Genomic DNA, 21,869 nt, shown 5'->3' with positions numbered 1-21,869 from the left:
TTTCATAGCATATTTTTAGGCTTACAATGCATTTTTCTAATTTTAAGCGTGAAACTCAGGATTTTAATAAATATCACACTTACGAAATAACCATTGAGCTTTTCAAGACATAAGGTTAAATATTGTGCACACGTTTCCATAGCATACTTTTAGGGTTGTATTGAAATTTTCGAATTCTAATATAAATCTTATCATTTAAACTATTTCTTTTGCTAAACTAAATTAATTTCATCGCAGAAATCTTTTAATTTCTGTCAGTTCTGTCTGTTGTCTTAAATTCAGCATTCAATTTCACTTGCAGCACACAGTAACACTCTTTGAAAAGGAAGTACTTTAAACTCAAAACGTGCTTAGCATTGCAATTGAGTTTCTCATTGCACCAAAATAGGAAGGGTGGCCAAAATATTTTCCACAACTAGCAATATCACTGTCTACTATATGCTTATTGGTAATGTATACACGTACACATAAATGTTTTTACTCAACTGAGATCTTAAATAGAGAACTACACAGAGTGACGCTCTTACTAAAATAAAAAATTAAAAAAAAAACTAAAATTGAAAACAACATTTGCTTATAGGAAAAAATTGCCAAGCCTTCAACTTCAAAATTCTGTTGTTGACTCAAAAAAGCTAGTGGGAGCGTGCGAGAGCGCCAACAAAATTTCACTACCGTTGCTTGAAGCCAATATCGGTTAGCACTTACCAGTTAGTTGTTGTTGTGATGTTAACATTTTGCTGTCTGCGCGCGCTCTCCCAGCTTTTAGCTTGCCAGCTGTTGGTTATATTCGTTGGTAGCCGTCGCAACAGCTTACTACCTGTATGTAAACGCTGACTTTGTTGTTGTGTGTTGTTACCACTGCTGGCAAGCCACTACAGGAGCTAACTCACTAGTGTTTTGGCTTTGTTATTGCTGTTAGTTAGTACGCCGTTAACAGTATTGTATTGAAAACATTGTTAGCAGCAGCAGCAACAGCAATGCTACCACCAACACCAATACTTGGAGCACTGGAACACTGGCTTTTGCTTTGCCATTGTTCTCGCCTGCTGTCGATCGTCGTCTCCGTCGTCCATTGTTTTTCAGTTTGTTATTGTTGGCTCATCGCTTTGGTTGTCTGCTTGTCTCTAGCGGGTGACTAAAAAACAAAACCGCCGATCGACCGATATATATGTACATAAAGCAAAGACAAAGCAGCCAACGACAACGGCAACCAACGACCAGGCGTTCGTTCGGAACTTGCATGCATTTACCGTGCTACGCGCTTGCCTACCGCTTGCCAGTCGCTCTCACATTTCGTGTAAACTCAGTCGCGGTGTGTGCGCGTTGTGTGCTCCTGTTGCCGCGTCTAATAACAACTCAAATTGTGTTTTGATTACGAATTCTTTTGGTGTTCATATTCTATTTCACCGACATACATAACTACATACATATACAGTGTAACTATAGCGAGTATTGTGCCACCATTATTTTATTATTAATTTTTTTTCCTCGCTGTCGGCTTTCCATTTGGCCCAACACCTCGTCTGGTGCGGTTCGACGTTTGTCTAAGCGCAATATTCCCGTTTGTATTTGTACTAGAAGCGCTCGTGTGTGTCTGTGTGTTTATGCGCCTCAGCGCATTATAGTTTAGTTCAGCTCAGTTACGCTGAGCTCAGCTTTTTCTATTACGTTTTTTTTTTATTTACTATCAAAACTTTTTCACTTAGTACCCGTCTAAATATATACTTATATACAGCTTTGTTATTGCTGGCTACTGTCCATCGAAGCGCTACGCGTGTTCTGCCTCGCTTTTTCCATTGAATGTTAGCAGTGCTGCAGTGCGGTATTTTATACTTTAATTATTTTTATTTTCGAACAACGTGCGCGCGTGTGTGTGTGTGTTGTGTGTTTTATTTTGACTTGCATTGCATTTTTGACACCGCCGAGCAAGCCAAGTTTACAACGCAGCGGTTTGTAGTTTCAAGAACGGCCCAACCAACAACCAAGCAACAGTAACAACAACAATATACAATAAAATAACCGTACATGCGTTCATATGCACGTATGTAAACGTTTCAATCAACTCAGCTGGCTGGCTGGCTGACCAACAAAGCCAATGCTACCATGCGCGCTTGGACGTTGTTTGCATAAACTGTGTCGCGCCAGCGTTTTGCCAAGAACCGTACGTGGCGGAATTATTGTACTTTACATATGTACTATCTACGTATGTACATATATGCATCGCGTACAACGGTTACAGCCATAGCCATACGATATATTACTTACATACGTACATACATACATATCACATGCTCGCCGTGTGCTCGTGTAATTGTTGCTTTGGAACGTGGTTCTGGCCGTGATTTGGTGGCACTGCGTCGGCAATGTACTACTGACACTGCCATTACCGCTGCCGCACCCTAAATACAGACTACTAAAAAGCAATGAGCAATATGCCACACTGTGATTGCGAACCGTTTGTCGGAAACTAAAAAAAAAACACAGAAATACAAAAAACAAAACTTAACAAAAGTATCATTAAAAACGTGAAAAAAGTCAAAGAAAATAAAGAGGAAATCTTAACACACCTTTAGCCGTTATTTTTTTTTGTTCATGCGCTACGCTTTTCTGAGTCATTACTGCAATGCGCGCTTGTAATTGTGGAAGAATGGAAATTAAGTGCACCGAAAATAATACAATACTTAAATAAATAAAAAAAAAAAATAAATATTTAAAAATTGAATAAATAAAAATAATAATATAATAAACAAATAAATATAAAAAACAAAAAAAGGTTTACAAGTTTTTTAAAATACAGTCAACACTAATTAATAATTATAACAATTCCTTCAAAAATAAGGGAACTAAAAAAAAAATTAGGAAACAAAAATGTAACATTAATAATAATGGAAAAAAATATTAGCAAACACAAAAATTTTACAAAAATTATTAATAAATTACATTAAAAACCAAATGTTATACATATATCTAGACACCAACCTTTTTAGAGATTTCTGAATCTGACAAAATTGCAACGATTTAAAAACGTGGCAGTTTGCCATCAATTCCAAGCCAAAAAATCGAAAAAAGTATTCAAAAAAGACTAAAACATCGAAAAAAATAATCTAAAAAAGGCTAAAAAAATAAAAAAGGAATCCAAAAAAGCCGTGTCTAAGCAAAACGGGATCTTTTGTGAATCAGTAAAAATTTACAATTTTCAAAGGGCTTTTATAGAATCGTGCCAAAGCGTAAGAATACACTACTTTTGGGAAAACATGTTTTTACTTACCAATAGTCAGTCTTAGTGAGGTCGTGTTTGTGGCTTGATAGCTCGTAAGCCAACACTCTTTCGATCAAATCTCTTTAGAGCATGTTTCTAGTTTTAAATGCCTAAATTAGAAATATGTTAAAAAAATTAAATAAACTTTCAACAAATAAAAAAATAATAATTGAAAAATTTTAAGTGAAAAAAAAAATAATTTATAAGAAATTTAAAAATATTTATGTATATATAAATAAAAATAATAATAAAAATTAAAAGTGGTTAAAAACAAACAAAGAAGAACTAAAAACAAAATCAATAAATTGTGTTTTAAATTAAATAATTAAGTTTATAAATAATTTAAAGCATGAAATAAACTGTAAAGATATAAAAAAGCCATTAATGAATAGAGATAACTTCTAAAAAAGTTATTAGCAAAAGAAATTAAAATAAAACTTAATTAACAGTGAAAATATAGACTAAAACTCTATTAGATGGAGAAAATTTTACATAAATTTTAACAATGAAATAATAATATAATTTAAAATAATATTAAAATCATATAAAAATGAAAAATCATAAGAAAATCAAAATAGAGACGGAGAAAAAAATAAGATGGAATGATTTTATGAAAAATATAATTAAAAATATAATTATATGTAATTAAAATTAAGAAAAATTAAAATATTAAAAATTAAAAAAAAATTGATATATTTATTTAAAAAAATCAGAAATATATAAAATTTTGAATAATTTAAATATTAGTGTGCAAAAAAAGAAAATATTTAAGGTGAACATTAGTTAATGAAGAACGATGAAGAAGGAGTGAAAGACGTGGAAACGTGTAGGAGTGAAAGAAAGATTTGTTTTCACTTTTTAACTTAACCGGTTGAATAGCTTCTTATGAAAGAATCATGTTTCCCTATATGAAATAAATACTAATCAAAGGAAAACCATTGTAAGAGTAAAAAAATAGTGGAAAATTTGAATAGAAATGGGTTAATTTTAGAAACACAAAATTATTATTAAGTAAAAATAAAATAAAAAATATTTAGGCTCAAATAATATAAATTCATAATTAAAATTAAATGAAAATAAAAATTTAATTAAATAAATTATAAAATTAAAAAAAAATTAGCTCAAATTATAGAAACACAAAATTTAAATTAAATAATAATAAAAATGTATATGAAAATAAATAAATAATAAATAAAATTAAAAAAAATAATAATAATAATTAAAGTAAGAAATATAATAAAAGAATAAGAAAAGAAAAGAATATTAAAATGTCCTACAAGCGTATTAAAGGCATATCTAAAAACTAACAATACTAATACATGCAACTAGTTTGTTATTGTTAAAATTATAGATAAAACAAATAATGGGTGTAGCTAATATATAAGGTAAATTGCCAGGAACTAAGCAAATGATAATACAAAATAATTATTTATAAACGGAAGTAAGTGAATAACTACTTAAAACAAAAAGCTCTAAGGTCGGTACATAACAAAAAGTAAAAATAAAGAACAATAATGGGTAAATGTCATTTAAAACACAAATTGTCGTGAAAGCTAATACTCGTAATAAAAATAAACAATAATAATATAAACACAAATAAGTCTAAAATATCAAACCGAAAAATTTAAAATTAATTTTAAATATCGTATTAAAAATAAAAAATTAAAATTTTCATCCCAAAATTCTAATAAAAAATTATGTTTTTGAATTATAAATTATTTTTCGTCTTCAAGTTCTACAATCTTAATAAATATTTGATAAAACTTTTTCAAATAAAAAGTATTTACATTTTTTTTAACACTTTCTATTTCATTTCTATCTTAGTTTCATTTAATTAAATTTAATTACCGTTTTTCAGTTAGACATGTGTAAATTTTTCCTTTTTATCCCTTTTCATTACATATTTTTAATTTTTTTTTTTTTTCATTTGTTACCCCAATTTTTGAATTAAAAAATATTTAATGAATTTAGAATTCTGATTTTGGGATTAAATAATTATATTTCCAATTTTGAATTCCGATTTTGATTATAAAAGCTAGAAAACAATGTTTATTTCCAATTTTTGGACTAACAATTTAATTAATTTAAGTTGACAAATCTAATTTAAATTTAATTAATTAAAAATTTAATTTTTATTCCAAAATTTTTTAATTAAAAACTTCGCTAACCCAATTTTTTAGATTAAAAAATACTTAATAAATTTTGAATTCTTAATTTGGGAATAAAAATAAAATTGCCAAAATAAAAATAATAATAAAATTTAAAAAACTACATAACCTAAAAAATATAAAAACTTCGCAACCCCTATTTTTTATTTTAAAAAAATACTTAATAAATTTTGAATTCTTAATTTGGGAATAAAAATAAAATTTCCAAAATAAAAATAATTATAAAATTTAAAAAACTACATAACCTAAAAAATATAAATGCGACACAACAGCTTGAAATTAATTCTCCTTAAACTTAAAAATGTAAATGTAAATTTTAATAATATAAAAATGTAAAACAATTTTAATTTTTCGTGAAAGTAGTGTAATTTAAAAAAAAACTTGTATTAATAATTTTCTAACAATTTAATACAACAAATCAGACGAATCCTTTATGATACTACTTTTCCAAAAATACATTTTCTCCAAACAAAAGTCGATTTATTGCTTTAGTGATATTTTTTTTTAATTATGAGCAATAAAAATCAAACAATCAGCATTAATTAATATTCGAGTCATTGGGTTAAATCACTCTGTGGCAGCTAAATTTCCACACAACTCTGCGTTTAGTATATTTGTATTCATGCGCGCTCGATTTGAAATGCAGAAGTGAAATAATTGAGTAGAAAAGATTTTTTACATTATTTTCACTCCAAAGTAGCAGCCAAAAGCAGCAATAAATTAATTCAAGCTAAAGACAAAACAAAAAAACATTCTTTGCAATCATTGATGTGCCATTGTCGCTTGAATAACTGAGGTGCGCACGTCAGTTGTCAAAAAAAAAAAATACAATACAAATAAACAACAACAAACCTGGCAAAGGCAATAACATTTATGCGCGGTGTCGTCATCATAGACAAACAGACCAAATATAAACATTTAATTCGCGCTACTAAGTGAACACGAACAACAAACAGCAGCAATAACAACAGTGAAAACAAAACAACAAAATACTGCAGGAATGTGGCGCAGCACACATGTTAACGTTGACATTACAAATAATGCTGGGAGTGGCGCTGCCGGCGCTGGTGGGGGCGGCATACAACGCAGCTCATCATCGACACATTTTCAAAAAAATCATCAACAACAGCTTCATCATGCACATCAAACGCATTACAATGATGGCACAACAACAGCAACAAACACACAAACAACACCTGTCGGAATGACCTCAAAGCAAATGTCCCAATTGCAACGCGATCGTTTCTCCTCCTCACAGGCCATTCTACAAGATGCCATAGCCGAATCGAAGATAAGTTTGCATGTGAATTATCGGCATAGCGGCGTCAATGGCAACAGCAGCAGCAGCAACAACACCAACAATAGTAGTAGTAGTAACAATAAAGCGGATCATCACTGCGGTGCCATATCGGCACAGGCACGCCCGCGTCCCGTCTCCATGTACGAGCAGTATCGTTCGCGGCCATATAGCGGCGCTTTGGACTCGCCACCGCCACTAACGCCAGCGGCAGCGGCCGCTATAGCGCTCGGCCGCAGCGAGAGTTTTTATTTTGGTGAGAGCGCACAAAATGTGGCCGCTTTGCGGCAACAACATCAGCAAATGCAATTTCAACACAACAACAACAACAAGTCATATCAACTACCACAACAGCAGCAGCAGCAACAACAACAGCAACGTTATGCTAAGCAAATGCAGGCGTCAAACGCTGTTACCGCCGCAAACGTTGGAAAATCGCCAGCACGACGTGCAAATCTGCGCCAATCACCCAGCGAACTGGTATGCTAGAAAGACTTGCTGTTACCAATTTTATTTCGCCATTGATTTTTACATTTATTTCATTTATGATTTTTTTCCTTTTAATTTTTTACGTTTGCTGTTTGGTGTTTATGGCTGAAAAGTGTAGAAAATCAAAAACTCGTGTTGTGTCGGACACCTGTTTAAGGCGGCAACACCAACAACAACCACACGCATATTTGTGATTTGCGCATGCGCATTTCATGTACGCGTATGTAATGCGCTTCCACTTCCTCACTCGCTGGCTTTGGTCTTTTGGCGGTGCATGCGCCGTTTTGATCACTACAAGTTGTGGCATGTGTGGCAACGAAAACAACAAATAAATAGGTAGTAAAATAAAAAGCCAACAGCAACAATTGTAGTTGCTGGCACAATTTTGCCGTGCCATAAGCGTGTTGCTGCGGAAGTAATTATAGATATTTTGCACTGCCCATTGATTCTCTTGTTTGGTCAAGTCCAAAAACAGTTGCTTCGGCCACAAACTATTCGTCTTAAAAATGGTTTTACGATTTTGCGTTTTCGCTCTTTTTGGCATTCAATTATTTCCACATACTTTGCTATTTCCACGTTTATTATATATCGTATTGTTACTGTTCGATATCGCTTTAACTAGTCTTAACGCCAAAGCCTTGGCTAAATCAATGATAAATAGCTGTAAAATTTTGGTATTTCTTTTTATTTAATCTTAGATAACAAAAAATGATGTATGAACTACTGATAGTGGTTGAAATGGTGCTTAAAGCCGCTCACCTATTCGGCAAGATATTCCTTTGTTCTTTGTTTATATCGAATACAATAGTTTTTTATACAGCAATTTTACTTATGTAGGGTTTTCGTAATTGCTCGCTATTCTCGTGGTGTTTTTAGCAGTTTTTAAATAAAAAAAAGTTATGTTCCTTTATTCGTCATAAAATTCAATCAATTCGAATATAAGTTATAATAGTCGCTTTAGTTGCCACAGAATTCTTTCAATTGGCCGCCTATCTTTAAAATGGACATTTGAAATTAACAATAAAGTTGTCCAGTTGAACAGAATATAAGAGAATATGCGATACTGATTCATTAATGCAATAATTGCTCCCGGTCTCTCTCTCTCTCCCTCTCGTTCTCTCTCCCTACTCGATTATACCATTCAATTTAAGTTATAGAAGTCGTTTGTTCAATTCGTCAGTTTCCGACATCTGGCGAAACGAATACAGCTTTTGGATTTGTAATTGTAATCGTATTTTTTTTCAAAATTTGAACGTTTATTTAAGAGAAATATTTATTGTGCAATAAAATTATTCAAAAAAAGGCCGATCTGAAGCTATAACATTTTCCCAGTTGGTGGATTACATCCCAAAACAACTGCATCGGCTTGGCGACCAAGAATGAATCAAGCCATTTTTTGATACCGGGTTCTAATGTGAACGTGAATGTGAAAAATGGTAGTGAGAAGTGGCAAGGTCTGCGCTGCAAGCCAATGAGGCAAAGCTTTCCAGTCGCTGTTCTTCAAATATGTTTTAACTGACAACATTAGGCCGAGTGTTGTGATGGTACTAGTCGCGATTTCCAGACATTTTTCAGTAATCACTGTTTTCAATTTTATAAGTTGTTACCGATAGCGTTTTCCTTTAGTGGTTTCACCCAGTTTTATACAATATAAATATAGAACATTATCTTGATGCCTTAGATATTCAGCTTTGCTGTTGATTTGGCTAGTTGGCCACATATGATATGATCAACGGCTTTTGGCTTCAATTCATCCAGTTTCCTTGCTTTTGAGTGTAGCCGGCTACTTTTAAAAGTTTTTGAATGGCTGTTTAAGGGACTCCCGAAGATGCTGCGAGCTTTTTTTTGTGTTTGACAACAATCTGCATCGAGTAATGCTTGTCGTCATCTTCAAACTTTTTTGGCCATCCAGGACGTTCTGCTTTTTCTAAGTTAGAATCTTCACTTTTGGCTTAAATCTCTCTCAAATAGAGCAATGTTTACCACAAATTTGCGCTTAAATACGTTGCCTTTCGGCTTTATATTAAAGAAATTAAGAAGATCTCCTCACAAATCACTTTTTTCAAGCAAAAAGTTCAAATTATTTGACATCTTTACTGGCGTAGACACCGCTTACTCGGTTATAGCCGGTGTATTTGACATAGTATACCGAAAAATACGCACAGGAACAAAGGAATTATAATAGGTTACGTCATCTCTTGACAAACAGTACAAATATAGCTACTTTATTTTCAAAAATAATCCTCTATAAATATATTTTGAATTCACGTAATTCATTATCAGCCGTCTTAATCATGCCTATTGGTCGCCTCGTTGCCTTTAGTCATCAATCGGTTGGGAACACCCTGTACTTTTCCGTCATTAAAGTAAGCTGAGGTCATCCTGTGTGCAAATATTCGTTTAAAATGTATCAGCTGTTTGAAAATTACAAGCTAGAAGTTTTCTTTCTTTACACTAAAGACAATCTGCAATATTTTCTACATTAGTCAACTACTATACACGTAAGGAGCCATTACAGCAGATAACATTTGAAAACAAGCTGGCTTTCATATTGAATTGAAATTTTCCACTAATTTGAAAATCCCATTTAAAATGGAAATTCAAAGCTATTTGCGCCAGTATGCAGAGTAACATATACATATGTATATATTTATGTTTTTGTTTGTGACTATATCAGGGCAACAATATATACATATGTGCACAAAAGAGTCGTACGTGCTTTGGAAAGAAATTATGAATTGCAAGCTCATCAACGCTGCCAACCACCGCATTACCAATGCCATCGACAATACAAATCACTGTCATTGCCATTGCTTTGCGTTGGTATTACCGTAAATACACCTAAACATGTTTATATGCGTACATTCTTCTGAGATTACGCATTTAACTAAAAAGAAAGCCATTTTCGGTACGACTCAAATGCTTTTAATCGCTTAAGAATACCTTTTTCGATATATTGAAGCCGAAAAATAATATTTTGTTTGTCTCCAACTCGTAGTGGCCATTAATTATCACTTTGTTTTAGTGGCTGCGAGTAGTTGAAACTAAATAAAATGTTTGAAAATTAAATAAAAAAACACAGAAATGTTAATTTTGGCTCCATCAAAGCTTTAATATCCGTGACTGGAGTATTTCTCATAGCATAAAAGTGTAAAAAAGTTATTTATATTGGCACTGACCTTTCAGTTTATATGGCAGTTATATGATATAGTGGTTCGATCTGAAAAATATCTTCAGAGATTATACCGTTGCCTTGGACACTAATAAGTGCAAAATTTCATGAAGATATCTTATCATATAAATAAGTTTTCCATTAAAAAACCTGATTTTGAGTAGTAGTTTGTATGGCAGCTATATGAAATAGTGGTTCGATCTAAACAATTTCTTCAGAGATTGTACCGTTGTCCTGGACCCTGATCTGTGTAAAATTTCATGAAGATATCTTATCATATAAAGAAGTTTTCCATTCAAAACCCTGATTTTGAGCGGTCAGTTTGTATGACGCCTGTATGCTATAGTAGCCCGATTTGAATAATTTCTTCGGAAATGGTACCGTTGTCTGGGACACTGATCTGTGCAAAATTTCGTGAAGATATCTTATCATATAAAGAAGTTTTCCATTCAAAAACCTGAATAATATCGTGATCTCATGATAAAAGTGCGATCATTTTTTCTGGCGCATGTGTTTATGTACATATGTATGTTTGCATTTGCAGTTCGTCAGCTGTGCATGCAGTTTTTAAGCGCCCTGTAAAACGTATTGCTCAGCAATCTCGTAATTGCAAGGCAATAAAGGGGTTCTCTAGTGGTGTATCAATAAAATTTAAGTGCATATTTACCCCCGTACATACATACATATGTATGTTTGTATGCACATAGTTATATGTATTAAATAGTGGTAAATGCTTACAACATCAAATGTTACTCATTACTTCTTTCATTAAATCTAAAGTAGTACTTTACCTCAACCATGACCATATTCTAGCAATTATCAATAAAAATAAAAAAAAACGCACCAGGCCATTTATACCGCACTGTGCACCCCTAAAGTCGCCGCCATTAATGATAACATTGTCGTATTTTTGTTTTTAATTGTATAACGGATCGACTGCTTGGCTACCAAACAGCTCAAGTATTTATCGGTTTGCTTTGCCTGAGATAAAATACCAGTGACATAAGCAAAAGCTAATAAGTAAATACCTTTGAACATGTTTACTGACAAACACATGTATACACATACAAACGCACATACATAAAATCACATACTAAACGTTTGTATGTATTTATGTTGTGTTTACTAAGTAGTCAAGTTCGATGCGTGTATTCAAGTCTTAACAAAATGTAATTAATTTTCGAGTTGAAAACATTTATCTCAATTTTTGTTATCTTTTTCTTGTTTTTTTATTTGCAGAAAGTGGATCCCGAGCTAATTTTCACGAAGCAAGAAAGGATCGGGAAAGGTTCCTTCGGCGAGGTATTCAAAGGCATCGACAATCGAACGCAACAGGTTGGTTTTAGTGATTTTTGGCACCTATACATACATATATTGAATTTTTTTTTTCTTCACCAGGTCGTGGCGATCAAGATCATTGATTTGGAAGAGGCGGAAGATGAGATCGAAGATATACAACAGGAAATTATGGTACTGTCACAATGTGACTCACCGTTCGTTACGAAGTACTATGGATCGTACCTTAAGGTGAGCATTTTATGAAGAGTACTGCAATGAAATGGCAGGACTTGTGACTACAACAAGTTTACTCAAAACTTTTTAGGGAATATTTAATGATAGTTATAAGGAAAACAGCGCACATCTTGAGTTTCATAGAACTTATTCGAATGGTTATACCATAGACTCGTTCGAATGTTATTTGTCTTTTCTGACGATAACTCTGTATCAACTTAGACATAGGTATCTTGCATGCAGAAAATATAAAGGAAATTACTTTAGAAGATATTTGTATACATAGGTATCTTGCATATAGTAAATATAAATAAAATAATTTTTGAGGTAATTTGGTATCGAATAATGTTTAAATTAAACCGAGCCCCCAAATTTGAATTAAAAAGCTTATTCTAATGTATTTTGTCTACTAAAACACATTATAACTAATTTTTTCATATTTATTTAGAATTTCTCATTAATATTTAAAATTTCCCTTTCCCTTGCATTTTATACCAGTTTATTATACCAAATCTATTGAGTTACCGTCGAGTGTACTACACTTTTTCTCATTAATATTTAACATTTTCTTTTCACTTGCATTTTATACCAGATTTTTATACCAAATCTCTTGACTTGTCGTCGAGTGTACTACAATTTTTTTCCACCGAGCTTTATTAAGGATTCTATTACAACATAAACTACGTATTTAAAGTCAAAATATCTCAAATGCCCATCATGAATAATATAAAATCGAGTTGTCGCTCTGTGGATATTCAAAAGCTTATCAGAGTGGTAGAAGATGACTACTAAAGCATTATATGATTGACTTGCTGATTTCTCGCTTAATATTGTGCTTTCTTTCACTTCCACTTTATACCAGATTTTTATACCAAATGTGTCCATCTACCGAAGATCATACCATACTTTCTCTTACACTAAGCTCTATTTAGTTAACTTACTACAACATAAAACTATTTAAAGCTAAGAAATCTCAAAAGCCCATCATGAATAATATAAAACCGAATTGCCTTTCTAGGGGTAATAAAAAAATTATCCGAATGTCATCTGCCTAATAAAGCACTATATGACGGAATTTTTAAGATTTCTTTTTTACTCGCACTTTATACCAGATTTTTTAGACCAAGTATGTCAATCCACCGGCGAGCTGCTAATATTCTTGGACTTCTCGCCATTAAGTAATAATTTTCTTCACTTCCACTTTATACCAGATCATTATACCAATTCTGTCGATCCCACGATGAGCGCATTTCTCTATCTCTTTCACAGAGCTGTATTTTGTTATTCTACTACAGCAAAACTCTGCTTATTTAAATCCAAACAATGTTAAATGCTCGTCATGTCTAATATAAAATCGAGTGGCAACTCTCGAGGTATTAACAAACTTATATTAATACAAGACGAGTCATTCATCAAAGCCTGCTTTTAAAAGTAAATACATAATTTTAAACATTTTAAAAATTTCTGGCTTAAATTCTCTTTAGACCAGTTTTTATACCAATTTATTTTTAATGAGTTCTTCATCAAAGACTGCTTTTAAAAGCAAATACATATTTGTCTACATTTTGAACATTTCTGGCGTACAATCCTTTTAGACCAGTTTTTTATACCATACCAATTTCTCACGAAAGCCTGTTTTAAAAAATAAATACGTATTTTTATACATTTTAAAAATTTCTGGCATACATTCTCTTAGACCAGTTTTTATACCAATTTATTTTTGATCGAATCTCGTCGGAATGGTGTACCAGCAGTTTAGAGACTCAAAATACTTTAAAAGGACCTTATTAATTTCAAATCCAACAACGTGATTTTTTTTTTTTTCAAAAAAATGTCGAATACTTTCAGAGCTGGAGTGAAAAATGTTACTACTTAGCGATTTAAATAGGGTTTGAGCGCTTGATAGGATAAAATCATGGTCAATCGCGGTAACATAGAACCTGCTATGGGAATTGTAAAAAACATGTTAAGAAAACTTTTAAGATCTCTATAAGAACATTTTCATTAAAACAAAGTAAAAGAACTAGAAGAAGACCACCAATATCAACTCATAATGCAATTAGTCCAAAAGTCGAGATTTTTATTTTTTGTTGTCCATTGCCATCAAAATAATTAAAATTCCATTTCTTTAAAGGGTACAAAGCTATGGATAATTATGGAGTATTTAGGCGGCGGTTCGGCGCTGGATCTAATGAAAGCTGGTTCTTTCGAGGAAATGCACATCGCAATCATATTGCGAGAAGTGCTAAAGGGTCTGGACTATCTGCATTCGGAACGCAAATTACATCGAGACATCAAAGCGGCCAATGTATTGCTAAGCGAAATGGGTGATGTAAAGTTGGCTGATTTCGGTGTTGCCGGCCAGTTAACGAACACAACGTCGAAACGTAATACATTCGTAGGTACGCCATTTTGGATGGCACCCGAAGTGATAAAGCAGTCCATGTACGATTCCAAAGCGGATATTTGGTCACTGGGCATCACAGCAATTGAATTGGCCAAAGGTGAGCCGCCCAATTCGGAGTTGCATCCAATGAGAGTTTTATTTTTGATACCGAAGAATAATCCTCCACAACTAACGGGAAACTATACGAAATCGTTCAAAGATTTTGTGGAAGCGTGCCTTAATAAGGATCCTGAAAATGTGCGTTTTCTAAAATAAAAATATATTTACTGTTATTTAAATGCAATTTATATTTAAATAGAGACCGACAGCCAAGGAACTATTGAAATATCCTTTTATCAAGAAAGCCAAGAAGAACTCGTACCTTATCGATTTAATTGATCGTTATAAAAAATGGAAGCTGCAGAAGGGTGATGAAAGCGAAACCGAATCGGAGAATTCAGATTCGTAAATATATTTATTTATTTTAATGCTTTATAAATTTTCTAATTTCTTCGTATATTTTCTTAACCAGTGACGAATCGAAACCTGGCGGCAATAATGACGAACCTTGGATAATGACCGTTAAAGGGCTCAGCATCAATAATGCACCACGCGAATCGATTGCGAATAGCAGCTTTAAGGAGATGGAACACATGAAAATAGCACAGAAATTATCACAAAGCAGTGGAGCAACGCCGATCGCAATTAATGCGGCCAACAAACACTATCCGGGTAGTGGCGCAACTTCTGTAGCGTTGTCACCGTCCGCCACATCGCAACAACAGCAGCAATTGCACGACAACATGGCGGGCAGTCCGCCTGGTACAGCTACGCTAACATCATCGTCCACGTCCGCAGCTACGCAACGCGATACCAACTTAAATCATTACAAACAAGCAGCGGCTTCGGCTGGCGTCTTACGCTCATCCAGCTCTAATATAGCGCATCAACCGCTCAGTCCAACACATAAGCAATCGTCGGGCAGCCAAGAATTGCTATCGTCGTCAAGCGGCAGCAATTCACCAAATGCTGATGGCATGAAGAAGATCAGTAATAGCAGCAGCAGCAATGCGGTCTTCCAGGAGTCCAAATCGAACCTAAGGCAGAGTCGCTCCGCTTCACTAGATGACGAACACGAACAGCGACGCTCATCGGTAGGTCATTGGAATCATGTGATATTTGTGAACGAAAATTCACTTTCATTATTTCCAGCTCATCGAGCATGCCAAAAGCGAAGATCAACTGCGTGAAGAAGAAACGCGTGCACAGCGGCGTAGTATGCATGCCAGCGGCGTATCATCCAACTCGTCGCCGATGCTTAGCTCCAGCTCGAGTGGTGGCAATTACAATGGCAATGCCGCATTGTCGAATAGTAGTGCGCATGGCGAGCGTTCATATGGCGCCGCATTGGAAGTGTCCGCATCGGCGTCCGCCTCCGCCACAGCTGTGTCGTCCAATAATTCCAATCACAAATTGGGTGGCAATCGTGTGATGCAGACGAATAGCGCATGTCTGAATAATTTCCTCTTTCCAGTTCTTACGGATGTGAGTGTTTTGTTTTTTGTTTCGTAAATTGATTTATATAAACTGCTTGACGGACTGAGTCGATTTGGACATGTCGGTCTGTATATCTGTCTGATGGTATAGACGCGAACTAGTCCCACAGTTTCTGAGATACCGTTCTGAAATTTTGCGCATGCTCTTTTCTCTTCAAGAAGCTGCTCATTTGTCGGAATTGCCGTTTTCCAACGAGTATAGCATATAGCTGTCATACAAATTGACCGATCAAAATCAAGTTCTTGTATGGAAAACTTTTTTAATTGACAAGATATCTTCACGAAATTTGACTAAGATTTTTATCCAAGGCAAATCTGCATTCCCCGAAGAAATTGTTTAGATCGGACCATTATAGCGAATAGCTGTCATACAAGCTAAACAATCAAAATCAAGTTCTTGTATGGAAAACTTTTTTAATTGACAAGATATCTTCACGAAATTTGACTAAGATTTTTATCCAAGGCAAATCTGCATTCCCCGAAGAAATTGTTTAGATCGGACCATTATAGCATATAACTACCATACAAACTGAACTATCAAAAAACAAAGCTAGCAATCTCTTGTATAGAAAAAATTTTTAATTTGCAAGATATCTGCACGAAATTTGGCATAGATTAATATGCAAGGCAATTCCGATTAGACCACTACAACACATAGCTGTCATATAAACTGACCGTTCAGTATCAATATAAAGATCTTTTTAAACCCTTTTATGCTATAAATTTACATGTGTAGGCTATTATAGCTGCGCTACAGCCGAAGTTAACGTTTTCTGCTTTTGTTTAATAAAATTGTATATATATTTTTGCAGATTCAACGAAAGTACGCCAATTCGAGCAAAAATTCAAACGTTACGGACATTGGTGACTTAAAGTCAGTATTGGAATTGGCCGAGCGTAGCAGTCCAGGTGTCAGTGATTTGTTCCTTAAAGAGATAATTCACAAATTAGTTCCAGGCTACTCAGAGACGCGTATTAACAATATTATGGACAGGGCTATCAGGTGAGTGCCTGCTCTCAAAAAATTTTCTTTAATGAAATATTTATTTTTATTATTTTTTTTTGCAGAAATAAGAAGTAAACGAACACAACGGTACATGGACTGATTTTATATAAAACAACAACAACAAGAAGAGATATCTAAATGTTATGATATTTAAATAATAAATATACCAGTTTGGAGCGATTGGATTGGAACATGTGCATATAGCAAATATTTTAGAAATTGCGACAAATGCGCAACTAAGCGATATATAACACTTTAAAAAGAAAAGCAAAAGTAACTCCATACCTAAATAAATTTAAATATATATTTAAAAGAAATTTAACAAAAGAAAAATATGATAAAACCACAACAACAACAACAGTGTACTACCCCCGCAATATTGTTTGTTATGATAGTGTAATATTTATTGGATTCCAAATAAATCGTTGTCACACTGATGCGTGCCGCGATAAGCTGTTAGGTTCTCGTTTGAAGATTAATTAATTGTAGATAATTTGATGAAATCAACTATTGCATACGATGGTACATTAATTAGTGTGAATGTAAAATGCAAAATACATATTAAATTTAAACAATTCTTATATAAAACAAACAAAAATAAACAAAACAAATTGACTTATTTGTGTAGTGTTTAGCTAAATCCGCTGCTGTGAGAGGTACGCATGTTTGCCGTATCAACACCACAATCCCACACACGGTTTTCTAATATGTATTTCTTAAGCTGATTTTGTTTTTGCAAATGCACCACTGAAGTTACAGTTTTGGCACTAAAACAAGGTTGCAAAGTAAACTAGTACTTCAATTTCAATTTAAACCGCACTTAATTACTTTTTGTTATTACTTCTCCCATATATTTTATACGGAACTTTTGTAGTAAATCTTTTATCTCCAAAGTACATATACAAACAACTTTGAAAAAGTGATATTCTAATACAAAATATTCCGCTTTTTTTCATAAACGCTTTCCTTTAAAAGTTATACGCAATTAAAGTTGTACGTCAAGTGACTTTAGCCTTCATACAAGTGATTTACACATTCTATGTTGCTCATACGACATGGTGTACTATATGAATAGAGTTCATTTGCTGCATAACCTTAACTGCGTATAACTTTTAAAGAAATCGTTTATGAAAACACATATTCAGACATTTTTTGTAAGTCGTTTATACAGATGATTTGTACATACTATGTTACTCATACGACATGGTGTACTATATGAATGCAGAACATTTGCTGTATAACTTTAACTGCGTATAATTTTAAAGGAAAGTTTTCATGAAAAAATTACTAGAACGTTTTTTGTAGAACACTAGCTTCGTATTAGAATATCATTTTTAGATTTATTTGCATAATGCAAAATATCAAAAAACCCATAATATGTACATACATATATATGTATGCACATAGAAAGAAACATGATTTAATTGCGGTTTCAGTTAAAAATGAAGAGCTTGTTTACATCAAAACCCAATTTTTATGCCAAAAACTGAAACTTCAGGCGACTTTTGCAAAAAAAAAATCAACCTGGGAAAGAAAGAACGGACACCCTAATACACATACATATATGTATGTATCTATATATGTAGTTAAAATTAAATTTAAATTAAAGCATAACCGCGTGGCAGATGCGAAATTGTATGAGTTCGTTTTTTTTTTAATTTAGTAATTTTGTTTTGTTTTTGTATTAATTCACACACTTAATATTAGTTGTAATTGTAAAAGTTATAAAGATAAAGTAACGTACATATACCTATATATATGAAAAAGGAATGAAGAAAATAACTGAAAAATAATAATGAAAAAAAACGGTCTATGTAAAAAATATAGTTAGCTATGTGGCAATGAAAAATTGAAACTAACATGAATGCATACATACCTACATACAATATTAATACTAAAAAAGTAAATAAATAAAAGATAATAGTATTTAGCAATAAAACCTACAATACTTACATACATACATACCTATTTGAAAAATCAGCAACAACAACAAAATGGGCAAAACGACAAGCAAGTAAATAACAGTAATGGCAAATAGTTTTAACAAAGCAACAACAGTAAGAAAAACTCTATTGAAGTAATACAAATAAATTATCGGACAATATTATAAAGACTATCAATTTTGGATTTTATTTTTAAGGTTATGTAGGATGGCAAAATTATAGGGACGTTCAGAAACAGGGATCAATTACAGCTGAACAATTTTGACGCGGACTCATACATATAAACTGTTTGTGTCTGAGACGACGAATCACGAATACAAGAAGCTGAGTGGCACAAAGCATTCAAAGAAGGTCGTGAAGTCGTCGAAAACTTGCCTTATGCGAGTCGTTAATGATGATAATATCGAATAGTCAAAGAAACGTGCTTGCAAATCATAGTGTTCGCATTAGGGAGAAAGTAGGTGATCTCAAAGCATCTTATAAACTGAATGAACGGATTATTGTTAATGTGTTGGGTTAAAGACACATACCAAAAGATGCGCCGAAACCGAAAAAAAAACAAAATTCGCTGAAGGCACTGAAGGCCATAGAAGGCAATTATTGAAATGGTATTAAGCTTTGGTATACTTGTATAAGCTTGGAAGACTCTTTTGAAAAGATTTTTTGTCAGTCCGGGTCAATTTTGTTAAAATAGTAATTGCAGAAGACGACGCAAATGGAAATCGTATTAAGCTTTGGCTTGCTTATATAAGGTTGGGAGACTCTTTGGAAAAAAATTGCTAATCTGGGTCATATTTGATCAGATAGTAATTGCAGAAGGACGATATATTAACACCACGATCTTTATTAAAAGTACTTTTGGAGGGCTATTACTCTTTTTCGGAAGGTTTTGGCACTTCACCTTCTTAAGCGAGAAGCACGAGCTACTCCCTAGATCAGTAGTTTGAATATAAGTAGGGTTTGACTTATCCAGATTCGACTTCAGAAACACCATGACCATTAAGTGTTTTCAGAGAGATAGGTCGCTGACAAAAGCCGCCAAACACCCTGAAGGAAATGATGTAGCCCATGTAAGTGTCTTTACTATAAGTCAATGTGCAGAAATCAATCTCCATCGGCACTACTTAGCGGCAGTCAAGCTATCTAAAGACGATCTCAGCGTATTAGTTTAAATCGCTTTTAGTGGAGGAGTGTATAAGAAGGCTGAACCGCCTGTATACCTAATTTGCGTGCCGCGGCATAAAAGGGGTTGCCAACAATCAGAAGGCCGGCGAACTAACGCTGCGGTAGAGTCCAGAATGATATAGCCAGAATCATGCATTACAGTGGGGTCTCACACTATAAAAGAGTTGCTCCGGATGGAGGAGAGAGTGAGGAGGAAACAGTATTGGCAGCAAACAGCAGGAATGCGCCATGCCAAGCTACTTTTGGGAGGGTACAACCTTTCAAGGTTTAAAGAAATGATCAACTTGTCCCGAGACAAATTCTGCCTCCTTGTCACGCTCTATACAGAGCACCGCAGGCTCAGGAAGCACTTGTCCAACATGGGCATAGTCTCTTGCCAGGAAACTCCAGAACACCTGATTATCCAGCAATTTGCAGAAGCAAGCTCAATGCCCTAGGTTCCATTTAAGACAAGACGAAATATATCCTGTCATCAAACAAACAGTCGTCCCTCTCGCCACTTGACTCCTACATCACTGTTAACAGTCATAACTTCGATGTCGTAAAAAATTTCGTCTATCTTGGAACCAGTATTAACATCAACAACAATGTCAGCTACGAAATCCAACGAAAATAACTCTTAGGAGCTACTTCGGACTGAGTTGGCAATTGAGAACTAAAGTCCTCTCTCGACGAATCATGTCATCTCATGAGTCGACGTTATGAGTTTTCGAGGAAAAAGTTCTGCGGAAGATTTATAGTCGATGGAACGGTGTGCTGTACGAGATAATAGACGACATTTACATAGTTCAGCGAATTCAGAGACAATGGCTACGCTGGTTAGATCATGTCGTCCGAATAGATGAACACACTCCGGCTCTGAGAGAATTCGACGCAGTATTCGCGCCATGGAAGCAGATGAAGAGGAAGACCTCTACTTCGTTGGAAAGACCAGGTGGAGAAGGACCTGGCTGTACTTACATCTTCAATTGGTGCCAAACAGCGAAAAGGACGAACGACTGGCGCGCTGCTGTAAACTCGGCTATAACCGCGGACGGCTGTTGGACCAAAGCCTCGATTCATTTGCGGCGATATTATCTAAATTACATTCTTCTTCTCACTTCCTTTGCTCAATTCTTTGGTATCGATAAATTTAATATTTTATAGCTATTTAATCATTTAACGAGTTTCAACTAAAAATAGCTCTTTGTAGCGCCAACTTAACGACTAACGGTTAATTAAAATCATCCATCATATATGCATGTTAGCTATATGTATGTAAGTAAATATGTATGGTATATAAAGAATAATTGTGTAAGTTATAAGCACTGGCAACTGCTGACAGCTATATGACAGCCAACGAATGCGCTCTGGGCACTGCATGTCTAAGCAACTATAATCAAATTAATATTTATTGTTATTGCTTCATTTGCTATTTCTTACATACAAGACACTTTACAAGGACGTGAACACTTCATTCATATCCGCTACGCGTGCAAAAGCGCTCAGAGAACTCAGCGAGAAAAAAGCGTAAACGCGCAGAGAGAAAATGAGCAGGTGAGAGAGAGAGCGCGCAATCAACATATGTTCTCCCTTATCACAATGTCCTGCAAGCATGCCATTTGTGTTTGTTTATATGCGGTATTCGCGTCTTTTGACAGGTAACTTGGCAGTAGCCAACAGCCGACAACAAGCAAACAACAACATCAAACAGACAGACAGACAGCCGAGTAATTGCACGCGCGTGCTGCGCTGGCTTTATGTTCCCTTGGAGCTTTTAACTGCCATATGCGCTCTGAGTTTCTTAGACGCTCACGAGCTTTTTGCTTTTGCAACAACAAAAAAGGCAAAAAAGCACACATAACTATTATATTAAGTAATCCATCTTGCTGGCTGCAATGGCAAGTTCCTGTCAAA

At 34.1% G+C, this 21,869-nt stretch overlaps 1 protein-coding gene across 3 annotated transcripts; it reads left to right on the top strand.

Annotated features, from left to right (window-relative positions):
* Positions 1-903: 903 nt before the first annotated feature.
* On the top strand, positions 904-18,189 carry LOC105222161 (germinal center kinase 1). 3 transcript variants are annotated; one of them, XM_049458294.1, is made up of 10 exons: positions 904-1,436; positions 6,125-7,204; positions 11,625-11,720; positions 11,784-11,912; positions 14,032-14,541; positions 14,603-14,748; positions 14,816-15,437; positions 15,496-15,828; positions 16,652-16,842; positions 16,908-18,189. In XM_049458294.1, exons 2-10 carry the CDS (start codon positions 6,428-6,430, stop codon positions 16,918-16,920), a joined length of 2,817 nt encoding a protein of 938 aa, XP_049314251.1. In that variant the 5' UTR covers positions 904-1,436; positions 6,125-6,427; the 3' UTR covers positions 16,921-18,189. The 3 variants fall into 3 exon arrangements, with proteins under 3 accessions (XP_049314251.1, XP_049314253.1, XP_049314249.1); XM_049458296.1 differs by having other exon boundaries at positions 904-1,449; positions 6,128-7,204; XM_049458292.1 differs by having other exon boundaries at positions 904-1,449.
* The last annotated feature ends 3,680 nt before the right edge of the window (positions 18,190-21,869 follow it).

This window comes from Bactrocera dorsalis, chromosome 1 (genome assembly GCF_023373825.1).
Source record: "Bactrocera dorsalis isolate Fly_Bdor chromosome 1, ASM2337382v1, whole genome shotgun sequence".
Taxonomy (NCBI): domain Eukaryota; kingdom Metazoa; phylum Arthropoda; class Insecta; order Diptera; family Tephritidae; genus Bactrocera; species Bactrocera dorsalis.
Note: the sequence above shows the minus strand (reverse complement) of the source record. Positions and strands in the feature narration are given on the sequence as shown.